The 17,881-nt window shown below is 47.1% G+C and overlaps 1 protein-coding gene across 2 annotated transcripts in view; it reads right to left on the reverse strand.

Annotated features, from left to right (window-relative positions):
• The window catches only part of EPHA4 (EPH receptor A4), an 88,363-nt gene extending 70,723 nt beyond the window's left edge, over positions 1 to 17,640 (reverse strand). For both annotated transcript variants that reach the window (XM_088528491.1, XM_088528492.1), the window contains exons 1-3: positions 17,515 to 17,640; positions 17,303 to 17,370; positions 13,033 to 13,696 (exon numbers count right to left, since the gene is read on the reverse strand). In XM_088528491.1, coding sequence (XP_088384617.1) covers positions 13,033 to 13,696; positions 17,303 to 17,370; positions 17,515 to 17,623 — 841 coding nt within the window. In that variant the 5' untranslated portion in view covers positions 17,624 to 17,640. The remainder of the gene's footprint in view (positions 1 to 13,032; positions 13,697 to 17,302; positions 17,371 to 17,514) is intronic.
• Between the last annotated feature and the right edge of the window lie 241 nt (positions 17,641 to 17,881).

Here is a 17,881-nt window from a genome sequence, read left to right on the forward strand (position 1 = left end):
GAAAGACTATTTGCATTTTGAGCCTGATCCAAAGCACATGAAAGTCAAGGGGAGTCTTTCCATTGGCCACAACAGATGTTCAGACTCAAGGAACTTTTGATGCCAGTCGCTGACATAACAGCAGACCAGCAAGACCACAGAATCCACCTTCTGAAGAAGGTGAAGGTTAATTCTGATAAATACTGACTTACTGCTTTTCATCATGCCAGTTGCGTCTCAGCTTCTCTTGGGAAAACCCTCGCTGCATTTCCTGCTTTTTGCAGCACATCTTTCCAATCCAGCAGCTCCGTTCTGACCTTCACATCTACACATTTTTCTCCGTGGTTGCTAACTTCTAACTTCTTCCTCCCTCTACAGATACTTAACTGCACAATGTATTACTTAATTCTACAAAAGTGCTTGTAAAGGGCTCTATAAATAATGCCAAAACACAGGCTGTTCCAAGACAAGGGAGTATAACCATATTCTGCATTCTCACCTTCCCCCGCAATAAGCATGCACAAATCCCTGGTTCACTACCTGAAAGCCCCCACCAGAGTAGCTTTCAGTGCTTGAAAACCTGGTAGTGCCTTTCCTAATGCACAGACAGCAAGAGCAGCCAGCAGCTTACTTGGAGCAATCAGCTTGATCAACACTGCTCCAGTGCTGGTCGTTCTGCCACATCCGTGTTGTAACGCTGCTCTTCCATGGGCTTAAATACAGTAATGCCCTCTCTCAAGGCACGAACAATCCTCTTGAGGGAAATGATGCAAAGCAGAATGTGGTGTCAAAAACAAAGAAGCAAACACACACACACCCTGCAAGAGGCAGGACTCGTACCAATGCTTCTTACTGCCAGAGAGAAAAACAAGACCATCTTTCTTCAGTTAAGCTCAAATAGTTAATTTGAGCTTTTAGAAAGTAGTATTTTACTGGCATCACCCCAAATTAAATGCACTTGTAAAAGAAGGCCTCCTGTAGCACAAATATTATTAATTAAAGCCTGTCTATTTTATACACGTCACCAGTAAACAAAATCAACCCTACTGCAACAGACCAAAAAAAGTACTAAAATGTAGTGCACATTTTTCTTTCTCTCCATACTTCAAAGTCATAAGCACTCTTCATATTTCATGGTAAAAGGTTTTATTTCTTGGTTCCCACAGCTCAGGTAATGGTATCGTAACTCAAAGGTGGTGCAAAGCTTTATATAGCTCTGACCTCGTAAACAATTTTAATATCCCTTCTCCATATCCCAACAGCTCTAGGCCCGTACCCGAGCAGCCAATATCTCCTTGGTCGGTACCTGCTTATTAAACTCCTAAGCGAGCCCGTGTGCTGCACGTTAGAATCAACCTGCGTGAAGGGAGAAGGTTTCCGGCTGTGAGGGAGGCCACCTTTCAACAAGGAGATAAATTTGCCAAATAACCGAGGAGCGTGGGAGGGAGCGCAAAATTAAGCCAAAACGGAGCACAGACGGACAAGGCCGGGAGCAGAGCGCTGCACTTGCTGCACAGGCCTGCACAAGGCACCAGCCTGCGCGGCCTCTGCACAGGACGGAGCGGGAAGGAAGGGGCAGGCGAGCAGCGTTCGGACTCCTCACGGACAGAGCCCAGCTCGCTGCTCCGCCACGTCCCCGCCGGTGACACCGGCCTCTGCTCGCTCCCAAGGGCTGCACCTGGGCTGCGCCATGGTGACCCTACAGCAATGGTGCCAGCCAGGGCATTTACTGCAGCAGGAGAGGGCCCCAGTGAGTCTATTCCTTGCCCCAAGAGGACCACCTGTACTCAGGCTATTCTACTGGATGCCAACCCAGCTTGCTCTGGAGAGCCCCCAGTGAGAGCAAGTCTCCCATGCCCTTGGGCAATCCACCCTGGTGCCACGGATCTCGGTGGCTGTGAATATTCACCCCAGGTCTAGCCTATTTTGCAGTTTAACCTCATTCTTGTCTTGCTCGCAGCATTCATAGAAGAGGTTTCCAGCTTCCAAAGTTTTAAGCACCTCTGAAAAAGAAGAAACACTTCATTTCTGAGTAAACCCAAACTTGCAGCTCCTTAAAGTGAACTGGACACTAAGCGCTAGCACAGCCCCTTCGTGCTGGTCACGAGACCAAAGTCTCCCACCTGCCCATGTATCCAGGATCCAAGGTCTGGACTAGTTAAGAGGCATTGCTTAGTTATTTCAGTTATTTCCTTCTGGAATACGGCCAGAATATACTAATCTGATGTGAAAGGAACATAAGAATCCAGTATTTTCCAAATAGCAATTTTAAGGAGCAAAATGGAAAGTACTCCCTTAGAGAAATTGTGTTTCCTCCTATCACATGTACTTACTTGTTACTGAAGGCCTTCGTGCAAGATTCATGACTGCTGAGCTCAGGGCATTAAAAAATTTATTTTGAGAAATCACATACTGACTGAAGTATAGGAATTACAAACTAACACACAAAGAAAAAGCAGGTCAAATCTGCACTGAACAACCTTGGCAATGTCTTTTTCGGTCTCTCTATAGAGCATCAGCAATGCATACAGGTCCAAAATTAATTCTAGACCAGATTTCTAGTGCTTTAAAAAGTTATTTACTGAAAATAAATATCTGGAAAAGGACAGGGGATGATTTCCAGCAAATAGCTATGAGGTCCAATTTCCTGAGTGTTTCTTTTGGATGAGTCATTCACATCCACACCACTGGGCTAACAACTTCCCCATCCAGAATCAATTAGGGCACTGGCACCAGCCAGCTCCGAGTCTGGTGAGAGAGTGAAAAACTCCTGGGAAACATTACAGGTCTTCTTCTGGTACCCGCCACTACTTTCTGCTTAATTTAGAAAAGGCTTTTTGTAGTAAGGCTACAAAAAAAAAAAAAAAAAAAAAAAAAAAAAAACACACTTTTCCTATGTTTTATTTTATAACACAAAAAGTTGACGGTGTCACATTTTCACCTTCCTTTTAAGAGAGCAAACTCTGCCCTCTGCTCTGCTTGGACAGCGCCTGCTGGGACTGTCCCTGACCTAATTACCTCCCAAAGGCCAAGCAAGGTCCGTGTGCTCCAAGCTCCGAGACAGAAAGGTGACCTCTTCCACGCTACCCACAAGTTGCTGTGACGCAACGACGACGACACAGGGCAAATTTTGGAAGAGTTTCCTTCCAAACAAGCAGCTTCCTCCTTATTTAGCCAGGCTGAAGGGCCCTTCACCATCACATATGACAGAAGCACAAACAAACAGCAATTACTCAGCACTGGTTGAAACGAAGGCCTCACCTTTAATAATTGCACAGTCACAGTTCTCTTTGCAGGGTCAACCAGGACTTGGGAAGGGAAACTTGCTGATTGGCAAATATGTTTGTATTTCAAAGGGCAAACTACAAAGTCAAATAAAAGGCAATGTTTGCACAGGAGTTAACTTGGCTGCTTGAAATTCTCAGAGAGCTGAACCACCCACCCCACGGAAAAAATGTCTGTCCTTTCTCTGCTGCAGCTCATTTTAACTCAAACTGCAATACAGGTGTCCTGGGAGGCCAAATTACCACAGTCTCTACAGAGGGTTTCCGAAATGTATGACAACAACGATAAAAAAGGCAGTTAATATTGAAGTTAGGGCCATGGGGCTGCTCTAGTGGCATGAAAAGCAGAAATCAGTCTCAATAGAACAGCAAAGAGGAAGAGATCTTTCTCCCAAGAGGAAGATCCACTTTCTCCCAAATGCATACCCCAACTACAGCTCATCTGAAGCCAAAATGACCAACTCTTAATACTCAGTGTCCAAGTGCAGCCCAACAGAACTGCTTCTTCCAAGGCAATGTACTTCAGCCACATCTGCATGGTGCACGTATTTACACTGCACTCCCTAAATTATCATGTCCTTTGTTAACGAGTATTGGACCCAATATTCAGACCCGCTGTGGGTTTCCGGAAGCAGCAGGTTATTCCCAAGGCGGTTGGGCATGACAGGGCAGCATGTCTCGGACCAGCAGAGGGGAAAGATTTCCAACAGGCCATGGGAATGTCTTCTGTAACAAACTGCAAAATGAGCCCTGTTGCATTAAGTCTAACTATTGCTATCTGAGATTAAATATTACCTGGAAAGTACTCTCATTAAGTGGAGAGGCCTTGAATAAAGAGCAGGTGGATTGCATATAGGGACCTGGTCCCAATTTCAACTGTCTTAGTAGCTCTATGCTGGACACTTAAGATCTCCACAAAAATAAATAAGCAAATCCAAGGACTAATTAGGAGCGGACAAAATGTGTCAACCTAATAACTATATTTCAGCACTTCAGAGATTAAGGGGAAGTTGGCAGATGTGCAAAGGCAACACCAAAGCCACAAAAAAGAAACAGCAACAGAAATCAGCGGCTGTATTTTCTAGTATCTCCAGCGTGAAAAACCACAAGGCGGCTTCGAGAAACAGTCCCTGTTTCAGAATGGCTAGGGACTTGCAATTTGAACTATTGCAATTATTTGTTTGTTGTTTTAATGCTATGGCAGATACAAGCGAAGCTGCTAGCAGCGATGTGTCTGCTTCCTAGAGCACCGCCTCGCTCTGCTGCCACACTGATCGGCATTAAGTGACCGATCTTGGGGATGCCATGTGAAAATGGAGAGGTTTGCCCACCAGAAAACCAGGGGAAAGGACAGAGCAGCCAGCGTGGAAACAACCAGGGGACACACCGCAGTTCCTAAAGTAAACAGACCAGAGCTGCAGAACATGCACTGGGGAAACCAGAGTCATCTCCCTCAGCTTGTGAGGGAGCCTATTTGTATCCAGGCTTCCCCAGCCTCATCCTGCTATAATTATCCAGCAGCCACTGCCCCCAAGCATCTCTGTGAAGCAGTAGGGACTACCCACGCACCCGCTCTTGAGTTTGTGTTTACTTGTCTGTTGAAAAAGCCAAAAAAAAAAAATCCACGCACAGCAGCCAAGTACTACAAAACTGCACACTCCAACATCTGAGGAAGAGTTCAGGCAACTCACGCCCTCCTATTGATCTCCTGCTTCTCCCTACACTTTCCTTCTAATCCTCCATAACTACATGAGCTGCCTGATCTTTCCCAAGCTGTTGCTTTCCCCGAATCCATTTCAGATGGCCACCCCTGAAGGAGCCCAGGCACTGGATCAAGCTGTCCGAGCTTGGTGCGACCCGCACCTCTATTGATGGCGCCCTAGGACGTTCTAGCGCAGCGCTCAGAGCCTCCTCACAGTGCCCAGGATGCCCAAACTCCGGGGTATTGATCTGACTCTAACACACTAATTTCGCCTAGTGGCTGCCTCAATCATTGCCAGGCCAGACACTCCAAAGGAAACTGTCCTGCAAGCAGGGACATCTTTTTCAACTACAGAAAACACTCAGAACTGAAAACAAATGAATCGAAGTAGCAAGTTCACAGAAGCCGTCCAAAGTGTTCATCTGCCCAGAGACATTTTATGTAGGGGAAGACAGACTTGTTAACTGATGCTTTTGCAATGCAGCCTGTTAAGAAGCCTCTGGGATTTAAAATAAGATAAATAAAATAATAATAAGACACATCCACAGTCTCTTCAAATATCCCAATGTTTTCTCCATCCACTCAGCAATAAAAGCATCTACCTAAAAATCATATTTCTGCAGTTCATTAACAGCATCAACACTGGAGAATGTTTTGGCCTTTCTCAAAATGTTGATAATGGGAGAAATGAAGCCAATTGTTCAGTCCATTCAGACTGATGAGAATGTGCAGTGAAGGCCAGGCAAAACACCCTAGCTGACAGCAGCATTATTACAATATTTAGGAAAGCAGCAGTGTTATTGACTGATGCCTTTGTTACCAACACACACAGGCTTCGATCACCAGCTAAATACAACGCAAGCAATGGATACAATGACAGGTTTTAATTAACGAGCTCTGGAAGAACTGAAATATGTTACATGCACAAGATTTGTGGACAGAACAGAAATCAATCGAGTGTTTTGCAGTGCTCGGGACTTACGTTATGCTTCAAGTAAAACTGGAGACGAAGGCGTGAAAATCAGGAATGCTCTCCAAGTTAATGGGCATAACAAATCCTAGCTCTGACCCACAGCCTAAATCACATTTTCAAGGCTGAGCATCTTGAATTTCACTTCAGCTCCTTCGCTGCTTCCAAGGCTGGCTTGACCTTGGGAAGAGGAGCTCAGCTCAAACGAAGGATGAATCCCAGTCTTTGCGACAAGCCTGTTTCTCCGGAACGGCAGAGAGCAGGAAAGCTGCCCACGAGGAGCATCTCTCCCCACTTACGTGCCCTGCCCTGCGGGAGAACATGGAGAAAGCCGGGAGGAACCCAGCTCCCACCCCAAGGCCGCAGCGCCGGCGGGAAGCCGGGAGCCGATGCCGAACACGACGCGGAGCTCCGGAGCGGGCAGCTCCACGGGGGAAAGCTGCTGTCCACAGCAACACGGCACGAAGAGACAGCACCATAAAATATGGACAAAATGGAACCGGTTTCCTTGCCACTAAGTTGTTAGTTTTATGGGACTTCATGATGAATGGTATGAAAAAAAATCCAATTTGCTTTGAAGCGCATTAGTCTAACATCCTAATTATTGTTTACATTGCCATTTGCCTTCTATTAAGAATTGAATAATTACGCTGCACTTCATAGTTTAAAAATACAAGCAAACAGGATTATCTGGGTAATTAAGACACTGCACTGCAGCTCTGTGCTGTGGCTGCACAAAGTATCCACACACACAAGGCAAAGGGTAATTATCGATTACCTTAGTTCAAACGGCATGTCCAGGTGTTCCAGCATTCGAGACTTGGAAGTTATTAGAAAGTGGGAGCCGAGTCCTTTGGCCAGGCAGGAAGGGGACAAAAGGCACCTTTAGGTGCGAGGCCCTGGGCAGCGGGACCAGCTCAGCCCGCGACGCCTCGCGCCCGCGTCGCTCCTCCCCGCCATTCCCACCACACGCACGAGGGTTTCGCTCCTGGCATCCCTAAGTACCTCAGCTAAAGCACATACCAACCGTACAGCACGGCCTGGACTTGCTTTAACCTTAACAGCTCCTCCACATTGTAGTTTAAACAGCACATCCTCCCTTTCTCATTGACTAAGTGAGCAAAACTAAAGCTTTTGCACGTTCCTTTGTTGTTGTAAAAGGGTTTTTCCTCCATTAAATTATGCACCAGGTTTCACACTGAGCAGTTTACTATCCCTCTGAAATTACTTTCAAGTTAAACACGAATTGGACACCCAGAAAAAAAAAAAAAGAGCCCTCTCCCAAACCTAATTTTTTTTTTTTTTTTAAATAGGATGCAGTCCCAACACAACCAGGGTCCCAATTTTACACTACTGATTTATAAAGGCGCAGAATGAAAACCAGTTCTTTAAAAAAACATAGTACATTCATGCAGCATGTGTTCTAACTTATACCAATAAACCTTTCAACAAATCCGTTCTGAACAAGCCTGTGTTTTGGGAGCACTTAATGAGCCTCAGTTTTATTTCAAGCCAAAGGCAATTTTAAGTGAAGTTGAAATAAAGAAAAGTTAAAAAGAAAAGAAAACCCCTAAAACCAAAGTAAAGTAAAATACGGGTTCTTGCAGAATCACAAGGCTTAAGGCAGCAGAACTTCTCACTGATTATTTGCTTTTGATAGAGACGGTGATTTTGTTTGTGCGTTTGTGCCCAGGTGCTACCAGCCGCTTCCTCCACCTGGCACCACGCGCCAACCTCTTCCCCGTGGCCAGGCCGGCTCCAGAGTCCCTCTGGGTTGTGTTTTTGGTGGCAGTTTGTGCTGCTCCAGCAGCAGCTCCTCCTCCCTGCGGCCGGGAAGGCCCTTGGTCCCCCGGGCAGGACGCAGGGGACGCGGCGCTGCAGGCGCTGCCCTCCGCAGCCCTCAGACAGCGGCTGCAACCCCAGCAGAACGCATTTGCATCAAAGCCAAACCTCTGAGCTCTGCATAAACAGAAGGCGATGCTGGCTGGAGTTTCCAAAGGAAGCTCTTATCTCCTTTGTGAAGGGGGGAAACGGGTGCCCTGCTTTGCATGGGGCTGTATACAAAAGATGTAAATGAGGAATTCGCCGCATGCAAAAGGCAAAGCAGCCGACAGCTGCCAATCCCCATTCACAGGGAGAGCTTCCTTGTCTCTGGCAGGAGGAAAAAGAAGGGAACCAACGTGTTTGCTTCCCAGGGAGGTGAAGCAGGCTCTGAATATTCATAAAATGTCCATTTAGTCATGGGAGTGTTAATTGTGCCGGATTCACAAAGCTGGGTGACCTCACCTGCTCCTCATGACATATCAAAAGGAGGTGGCATCAGGGAGCAAAACCAGGTAAGATTTATCATCCCACAGGATTGGGGGCTGTTTCTTTAAAGAGTCTCCAAAGAGTAAAAGGTACTGCTGAGCGTTTCCTTAATCTTTTCTTCTCACAAGGGCAATAAAGACTGCAGTCAGTGGAGCATGTTATTAGCCACAGATAAATAACCCTTAAGCAGCCAAAATCTAAACACTGGAATCATCACATGCAAAACAAGTTATCTAGAAAGATCAAAAAAAAAAAAAAAAAAAAACACACAGACAACAAAATGAAGCTCATACACTCCACAAAAGAGCATCCCAAAGTGCTGTGAGATCCTTCTGTCCTCTCTTTTGCTTTGGAGAGGGCTGTGAGCTGCCTCCTGAGCAGTGACACCAGCAGGAGGAGCAGGTCCTGGTCTCCGGCCCCGAGCAGGGATCGCTCTCACGCAGGAGGAGCCTTTCCCCCCAGGCTCACGGCGAGCAGCGGGGAAGGGGGCACCGTGCAGGGCCTGCACGAGGCCGCGTGGAGACCTGCGCCAGGAGCCACCGCGTCCCCGCGGGAGCAGCCTCGGACAGCGCGCCCGGCTCCCCAGGGCAGAACCAGATCCCTCCCTTACCCAACACAAGGACCGAATGGGCTGGCTCAGACAGGCTGTGTTACAGCAGGGCTCCCGTGCCCCTCCTGGTAGCTTCTGTCTTCTCAGTTTTTAAAATCATAACATACCGAGTCTGTGCGTTTTTCCCCTCCCCATTGCCAAAAAAAAAGCAACCTGGAAAAAAAAAAAAATCAGTGAAATCTCAGCTCTGCACAGTCTTAGTCACCCTTTTGTGCAGCCAGACTGCTCAGCGTTATTCCAACTAAAAAAAGTCCAAGGCTAAAAGAGGAAGCAAGCACAAGTTAGTGCTCACATCCCCGCCCCCAGACAACCCGCCATCCAAAAAAGGGCTTATTATCAAAGGAAAAATAATTAAATTGTGCTCTTCTGATACAAGCTCAACTGCTGCTCTCAATGATCACAGTCACTCTTCAAAGCTGCTGAGATAAAAGGAATCTTATCAAATTATTATTTCTTACGGAAGCTCTTATCAAAGTTAGAAAGAAAATTCTAAAAATGGCAGTGATATGAAACTAGAACTGAGCCATATTTTAAATGACACTGGATTTTCTGCCAATTGGCCAATTCACAACTCACAAAAGCAAGTGTAGACGAAGACAAAGCTGTTGGCTCTCATAACCTTTACGATATCACAGTAAAAATCTCGACTGTCTCACATATTTATACTAAATGGCAGGTCTAAAATTAAGATTTGTAGTTTCACAGCATCAAAATCATCACAGATGGCTACAGTCTATTGCTTCTTTAATCTGCCTTTCCTCCCTTCCTGTTTTTTCTCTTCCATTTGAGCAGAGATATGCACTTTATCATAAGGAAATCACAACTAAAGCCAAACCACATCGTATTAATGTGTAACAAAATTAAAATGATAATGATACATACAAGCAAAGTTAAAAGTTACTCCATGCCTTAGTTCTGCCCTGAAGCACCGATTACCTTAGCCTTGAAGTGGGTCACCCGTTAGGATAATTTCCTGTTCCTTTACCAATATTCCACATGTGCTATTGGCTGTCCATTTAGGCAAGAACACAAAAAATTGGGGGGAAGGATAAAAGACAGGAACCCTTACAAGAACACAAACAAACAAAAAAAAAAACAGCAAATTTGTTTTTTAGTGGCGCATTCACAGCTGCAAATTCAACCGTAAGGAAGAATCGCTCCTCACCTAACATCCCTAAAGACCAGCACTGCAACGCACCTGCGAAGCTTCCCATGCCGATCTGGATTAAATATTTAGCTCCTTTCCCTTCCTGCCTTGCCTTTTTGTGTACATAGGAGTGCTCACTATGACAGTTCCTATCAATAAAGCCAGCTGGAAAGAAATAACAGTCAAAGGAAGAAGAAATTTGTGTGATCATTTTCCACCCCACTCCCCACCACATACACACTTAAAAAAAATCCCATTGGAGGTCAGAGAGTCATTAACTCCCATTATAAGAACCACCTTGGAGGACTAGTGGCTTCCCATTAGGTTTCCCCCTATGCACACCAGAAACTGAGCAAAAGTAACGGAAAGAAAAACCCATCGTGTGAAACCAGGAGCTGGAAGAACCTTGAACAAGTGTCAGGAACAACCGTGCCGGCGTCACCGGTACGCAGGAAGGTCCCCACGTCCTCCCAGCACGGGCAGCCCCGCCGCCCCCCAGGCCTCGCAGCGTCCTGGGCAGTAGCCTTTGTCCAACGTGCAAGATCTTAATCAATCTTAACTGTGACCCCGGGATCAGCCAGGAAGATGGATGAGGAAACGGGCAACCTCTGACCTCCTCCTATCGGCCCTGCCACAATTGAGCCATTGAAAAGCAATTGAGATGGAACCTGCTCGCTAGCTCCGGCCCTGCCCGGCTCCTCCATAGCCTTTTGCAAAAGGCCAGAGCTCTTTTCCTCCTCCTCTGCTCCCAATCCACAGGAATCCGCCCTGCTTCACCCTCCCCAGACCTGCCGGAGCAGAACGATGCTGAACGATGAAGTTAAGTGGGGCAGGAAAATGGCAAATCTCATTCAGCAGTGTCAAAGGCCAGACTGTTTTAAATCTCTTCCTGGAGACCGGAGAGCAAACGGCAAAGTTCTGGTAAACTTCATGAATTAGGGAAGCTTCCCGGGAAACTCTTCTGGCTGCACAGCGGCAAATGTTAGAAAAAGGAAACCACAAATAACCACTGATGAAATGGGTTTAGCGCTTTCAAATTACTTGCTGGCTCAAATCCTCCAAAGAGCTGGCACAAGTTAACTCTGCTCTGGAGAACGCAGGAGACAAGTGTTTTTCTTCTTTCTATATATGGTCTCATTTGATTTTCCTTCAACCTGGGAAACAATAATTGGGTTTCCTGAGCCCAAGCTTCTCCGGGCTCCGCTGCCTAAAGCTTGTAGGCAACGTAACCAGACAAATGTTAGAAAAAGGAAACCACTTCATTCCCAAGGTCCGCTCCAAAGGCATCCACCATCACTCCTATTGCACATCAGAAAACCCTGGAGTCATTTCCCTGGAACAGCACAGGATTTGTTATGCAATTAACTCCTCCCGTCTGTGCCATTAGATCTGTTAATGTGACCCAGTACTGACCCAACAGCCCTTGAAGAGAAGGGAGAATAATTTCCATGCAATAAACCAAAATACCTTTTCCCCCTCCCATTCACTTCCTCCTCTCACAACCCGGGCTGTAAACTGTTAAGAAGCTTCACCTGTAAGTTACTGGGCTACCTGCAAACAGCAGCTCCGCAGCCACCACGGTCCCTGCAAAGAGCACCCATCCAGTACAAACATTCAACATGTTGGTGTTGAATGATATACAGCTTTCCAGCTTTGTCTCATATGATTCCAAAAGACAGAGTAATTTACTCTAAATACGATGCTCTGTCATTGCACTGCTCATTTTTCAATTCTCACTACAGCCTCGTGTAATTTTGCAGCTGATAAGATGCACTTAGACTTTTTCCATCTAGCAAAAACACTAAAAATGAAGGCTGAGGCTCGTGCTTAGCGCCTCTTCTCCACCAAAGCTTAATTCCCAATGCATAATAATGAACTTCATGTTGACTGAAAATTATCATTTAAAAGAAACTGAGTAGGACATTCAAAAAGACATTTTTCTTAGGAGTCTAGCACAAAAGCAGTTGCTTATTTGCTTTACTATTGTGTTCTCAGCCCTAAGATGAGAAAACAAGCCAGTGAACAATACAACAAAAAAGTGAAGTCATTTGAATCAAAATCACTTTCTCCAAAAATATGGATCCAAATCCATTGAAGAGTTGAGCACATGCAATTCAGCATCATGTAAGATTAATCCCACTGGAAAACTGTGCAAGAAGCTATTCAAGTTTAACCTTAGTTTATGCTTAGATGAGCAAGGGTTTCTAAACTGCGGCCCAAGATACTATTTAGTTTCCCTCCTCTCCAAATCTTTTACTATTGCTTTTTTTCCAGAAAGGGGTGGTGAAGAGAATAGAGGGGATTTTTTTGTGTGTGCGTTGTGTGTATTTTTGTTTGTTTTTAGGATGATCTATCTTTTAAATAAAATTTTAATCCCAACATCTGCAACGCACAGGATTGGGAAGGCGGGGGGAGAAGGAAGAGACTTTGAGCATTTCTAGGAGTATCCTAGCACCTCTATTATTAGGCTGACAATAGCAACCCGCTGAGAAATGAAAATATTTAGCAAAGGCAGCAGTGTCAGATATCAAAGGGTTATTTAGCACTAAAAATTTGTAAGAAGCAAAACATCAAAGATCTCCCCTTTCCAAAGAGGGAAAGCAAACTAGCTAAAACTCCACTTTCTTTCCTAACAGGTTCTTATCCCAGTACCAGGCCTAAAAGGAGACAGACAGAATTTTCTGTGCTTGACAAACTTGGTTTGGATCAAACTTCTAACATTTTTATCTCTTTATATGATGATAACCCAGCTGCATTGCCTTGCAGTCAGCCTTTCACCTTTTGTTGGCTATCATAAGCCAATTCAAATTAAGGTGCCTGCTGGAAAATGTGTTTTGCCTTCAATCTATTATGCTAGTATCATTTATTTCAGATTATGATACTCTTGGTCTTGCAACCTGGAGCTCTTGGACTTTTTCCATCAAATCCCGCTGTCCTACTACATCCCACAGCATCCCACACTTACTCCAATCTTCAAATCAGTCACACATCAACTAAATCCAAACAAAAACACAGTTTGTCTGGTCCTACCTTGGCATTCACCATTGCGTTCTTCGTAGCCTGCATTGCACAGACAGTTGCCAATGGGCACCAGCCATTCGCCATCTGCCCCACAGTACATTTTTGGCACATCCTTCTCTTCCGAGTTGTTGACACAAGAGCCACGAACCTCCACCAGGGAGGATGTATCAGCCCCAGTAATGGTGTCTGGAAACTGTGCCAGGTTGCGAACTGTCAACGGGCACTTCTTATAGAAGACACGAACAGACACCAAAGCAATGCAGGCGCCAACATCCTGAAAAGCCAAGTAAAATCCTTTCTTGCTGAGTGGCCCCACATCCCTTATCTCTGTGTTCAGCTTCATGATCCTGTCGCCAATGTCCACCTGGGTGAAGCTCTCATCCGCAGCAATGGTGTCGATCTTGGCAAACTGGCTCTCTCGAATGAAACGCTCCTTATCGTTGTTGGACTCGTAGTAATAAAGGTTGAAAGTCTCTTTGCAGGTTCCCATGACTCCGGGCAGGCTGTTGCAGTCTCTCAGAGTGAACTTAATTTCAATGTACACCCTCTGAGCCCCCTCGCGAGGAATCCAATCAGTTCGTAACCAGTTATTCTGACTGGGCTCCATCACGTTGCAGACCTGATAGGTGCGGATCGGAGTGTTCTTCTCATCCATAATGCTTACTTCCTCCCACTGCGAAGAGGGAAAGGGGAGGGAAAATACATCAGTACTAAAACGAACATCAGAGCTTCACAGCAGATTTAACCTGCTCTTCCAATGCTAACATTCAGTTTGCATTTTCTTCCTTCCACCACTACAGGAGAACAAATGGAAGAACGCATTGGGGCATAGCCAAAACCTCAGCTATTTGTACCTGTAGAGAAAATCTGCACAGGAGAAGAGCTCCCTGTCAGGTAAAACACCTCTGAAAGAAAACATGCATTTACAAAACCTGCTGCTGAACCAATACAAGAATACTCCAGCCAGTTGTACCTATTTGCATCACAGTTGAGGCCAGAGGGCTCTGCTCAGCCCAGGGCTGCACAGGGGCAGCTCTGACACCACCACCTGCAGCACAGAAGGCAGGTAAGGCAGCCACATTCACACCATCAGGACACCCTCACACTGCTCCAGGCTTCCACCTGCTTCCCTGGGCTAGCCGCAGCCTGAACAGGGCCAGGGAATAATCTTCACTTTCGTGCTAAGCAGAAACATCTGTTTAATCAGAACTGGCTCCTTGACTTCAGTGGCTCTTAGAGATGGATGGACAGGAAGGAGAAACAGCAGCAACGCTGCCAAAACCTCCCTATTGAGAGTTTCTTGTTGGGAAGAGTGGGAAGATAAGGAATATTACACATGCCTTCGAGGAATTTTCAGGAAAGAAAGCAGTTCCATTTATATCCTAAATAAGCCCCAACAGAGCAGGGGGTAGCAGCAGGCTTTAAGACCCTTACACCTCAATCAACTTCAGGCATCTTCTTCCAAAGCAAAGGGAAACACCAGAACTTACAAGCAATGCAATTAAGAGCAACAGAAGCTCATACAATTCAAAGAAAGTATGGAAAGAGATCCGGTCCTGCATTAGCAGCTCAGCAGCATGATAAACTTAGAGAAGGAGGAAAAGTTTAGCAAGAGCTTTGAAAAAAAACAATGTTGAAGAGAGATTATCATAATCATGTAAGAGAAAATTTACCATGGTGTTTTCCTGGAACTGCAGGGGAGAACGCAGAGGTTTTAGGGAAAGGGATCATCCCAGAAAGGAAACTCACAGCTGCCAAATTATAAAAACCTTCTGGGATGGGGAGAACGAACACTGGGTAACAGCCCCCTGCCTCCCAGGGTGGCAGGCTGTACAACGAAGCACACACAGGTTATCCTTGGAAAATAACTGCAACCTTAGAGAGGCTTCCTAGAGGCACCTCTCAGAGCTACTGAAGCCGTCACTCCAATAAACAGAAGCGCTCTCGACCCTAAGGAGCTTCACGCATAACATCCTGCGTTGCTTTCACAAGGACTGCTCTTATGCAAGCGATCTTTAAGCAAAGAGACTCCAGTTTAGCAGAATCCATTTATAGGATGATAGTAGTTAGCACCATGAGTCACCAGGAGCACAGAGAATAATGTTTTAGTTACTGCCTAGAGATAACTGCAAATTAAGAAGAGGCAAGAAAGGGGAAAAAAAACTCAGCACATCACTCCTTTTCACAGGAAATAAGTCTTGGAAGAAGTCATCTACCAATATGGGAGCGTAACTTGGTGCTAGTAACACAGAGTTGCTTAATTTACAGCTGTCACAGAGCTAGTTTAGTATATCATCATCATCTTCACAACCCATCACTTTCCATCTTGCCTATTTTCAGAACGCCTGCACTAACTATGCTGTGTAGGGCACAGAGAAAGGAAGAAGCAGAGGGAAATAATACTTGTCAGTGGGATTTCCTTTACTATGTTTACACAACAGAGTAGAGGATTCCACTGTAAGATCCAACCAAGAGACCACTGAAGCCAATGCATGGGCTGCAACTAGATCCAGCAAGTCTTCAATCAGTTTGTTAATGTACTCCTGTAAAGCATACAAATATGTAGATCGGGGTTTCTGATTGCTTAAGCACACATCCACAAAGCAACTCTAACCATATCTCACTGCCAGAGCCGAAAGGAACTACAGCTCCAAGTTTCCAGCCACTGCAAACGATTTGTAGCTCTAAGTATGTGGTCAAAACCATAACTTCTTGCTTTCAAGCTGAAATTAACTTTTATAGTTCAACTCTTCCCATGGCTTAATGCATTCTGGGCGCAAAACATGCTTTTCAAATGTGAAATGCAAGAGCAATCATTAATTACACTTATAATGCAATTCATTAATTCCCCCAGGGCTACTATATATTTGATTACCGCTAAATGACTAAGTTTATCTCCAGCACTTCTTATTCACACAGATCTACAGATGGACGCCAGACTGTTCCTGAGGTGTGAGGGTTAGTTATCCCTTACAGCACGCAACAAGGTGCACAGCTAAAGGGAAGAACACGCTGGCGCTGAAGGACAGAACCTTCACGAAAAGGCACAATGTCAGAATCCTTTTGTGCTGCTTGAAATAAATCTGCAGCACATGAAGTTAAAATAAATGCTTTCCAAGCAGTCTCTCTCAGAGAGACCATGTACTCTTAAATTTTTCACTACTGGCTTAAAAATAGAACACACGTCTGTAGGTTTAGTGAAACTAGTCAGGTCCACAATAGGTCTTTCCTTCTCTAACTAGGAAGCAGCTTTCAGAGAACAAATGAGGCAAAGGAAGAATCCAACAAGTATCAAGAGTATACACCTCTTCTCTGGTCATCAATTCTACTAAAATTTAATAAATCTAGTATTTTAGGTCATATTTCAATATCCAGTGGAGGCAACCCTTGGAGAAACAAACAAACGGCCCTGTTTTATTAACTGACCAGGGTAAAGGATTGACGAGGCAGCCTGACTCTCACCACCACACAGCCCTACCTTTCCACACCAGCAAAAGATGAGGGCAACTGCCTGCGGTGAGCAAACATGGCCAACCACTGCCCCATTTTTTTTTTTTTAAATTATTTGAAGAGAGAGAATTTGGGGACAGCTAGGACACAGCACAAGGCAGGACTGTAGTCAAGTTCAGGCAGGGCAACAACGGGGGAGCAAAACAATCCCCCGTGCTGGTTTTGCAGGGCTGATGCATAATGCATGGCCAGGCAGCGCATTCCTTCCCCGCGCGGCCGTCTCCTTAGCTCTGCATCTCCTGCTCACCAAGGGGCAGACGGGGCAGCCGGAGCTTTCCCGCAGAATCCGGAGCTTTGCTGCGCGCGGGTCCCGATCTTTCAGCACTTCCAATTTTCAATCAGTCCAACTTACTTTTATTTACACGCAGTTAAGCTGCTTTATTATTTTAATATTAAAAGGATTTGGGGAGTTTTTAAGTTTGGAGCACATTGCTGGCATTTTTTTCTTAGAGGGTTCGCTTTATACAAAGGAAAAGCTTTTCAAGCCGTTTATTAAAGCCCCGTCGGATGCTGCGAGGTGCCGCCTCCTGTGTCACCGGGTCCCCAAGCGCTGTCGCTGTCCCCGCCAGCGCTCGGCATCCTCCGGGCGCCGCCGTCGGGGGGCACCGAGCCCCTCTCGCGCCCGTCGCGCACGGGCTGCCCCGAGCCGCGCGGACGCGGGGGGCGGCCCCGCAACCCGCCCGCGCACACCGGGCACCTGCCTCGGGCACCGCGAGCGGCGCTCCGGGCGCCGCTGCACTCGGGACGGGACCGGAGCGCGGGGACTTACCCCTCCTTCCAGCGGGCTCGCGATCCAGCCCAGCTCGCCCTGCACCGAGCGCGAGTCGAGCAGCGTAACTGCGGAGAGGGGAGACAAGAGGCGTTAGCGGCGCCGCGCACGGCCGCGGACACGCGGGCAGCGCACCCCGCGCGGAGCGGAGCGCAGCGCCCCGCGCCACCTGCGCCCGCCCCGCCGCCCAAGTTGCGCAGCGTCCCGCTCACCCTCGTTGGCGGGATAGACCCTGGAGCCGGTGACGGCGCCGCAGACGCCGAAGAGGAGCGGGACGAGGGCGCCGCAGCAGAGGGCGGCCCCGCGGCGGAGCCCGGCCATGCCGCCGCCGCGCCGCCTCGCTCCCAGCGGAATAACCGCGCACGGGCCCGCCGCGCCGCCTAGACATGGCCCGGGGGCGGGGCCGCGCCGCCCGTCAGCGCCCGCAGCCAATGGGCGCCGCCCGCACCGCCCCCGCGCCCCGCCCACAGCGCCCCGCGGGGCGGGGCAGGGGCGGGGCGCACCGAGGCCCCGCCCCGCGCGGCGCGGCGCGCGCCGTGACCGTTGAGCAAGGGCGCCACCTGCCGGCCCCGCCCCCCC

The sequence above is a fragment of the Tinamus guttatus genome, unplaced genomic scaffold, assembly GCF_059628265.1.
Source record: "Tinamus guttatus ecotype Peru unplaced genomic scaffold, ASM5962826v1 Tinamus_guttatus_pri_ptg000311l, whole genome shotgun sequence".
NCBI lineage: Eukaryota > Metazoa > Chordata > Aves > Tinamiformes > Tinamidae > Tinamus > Tinamus guttatus.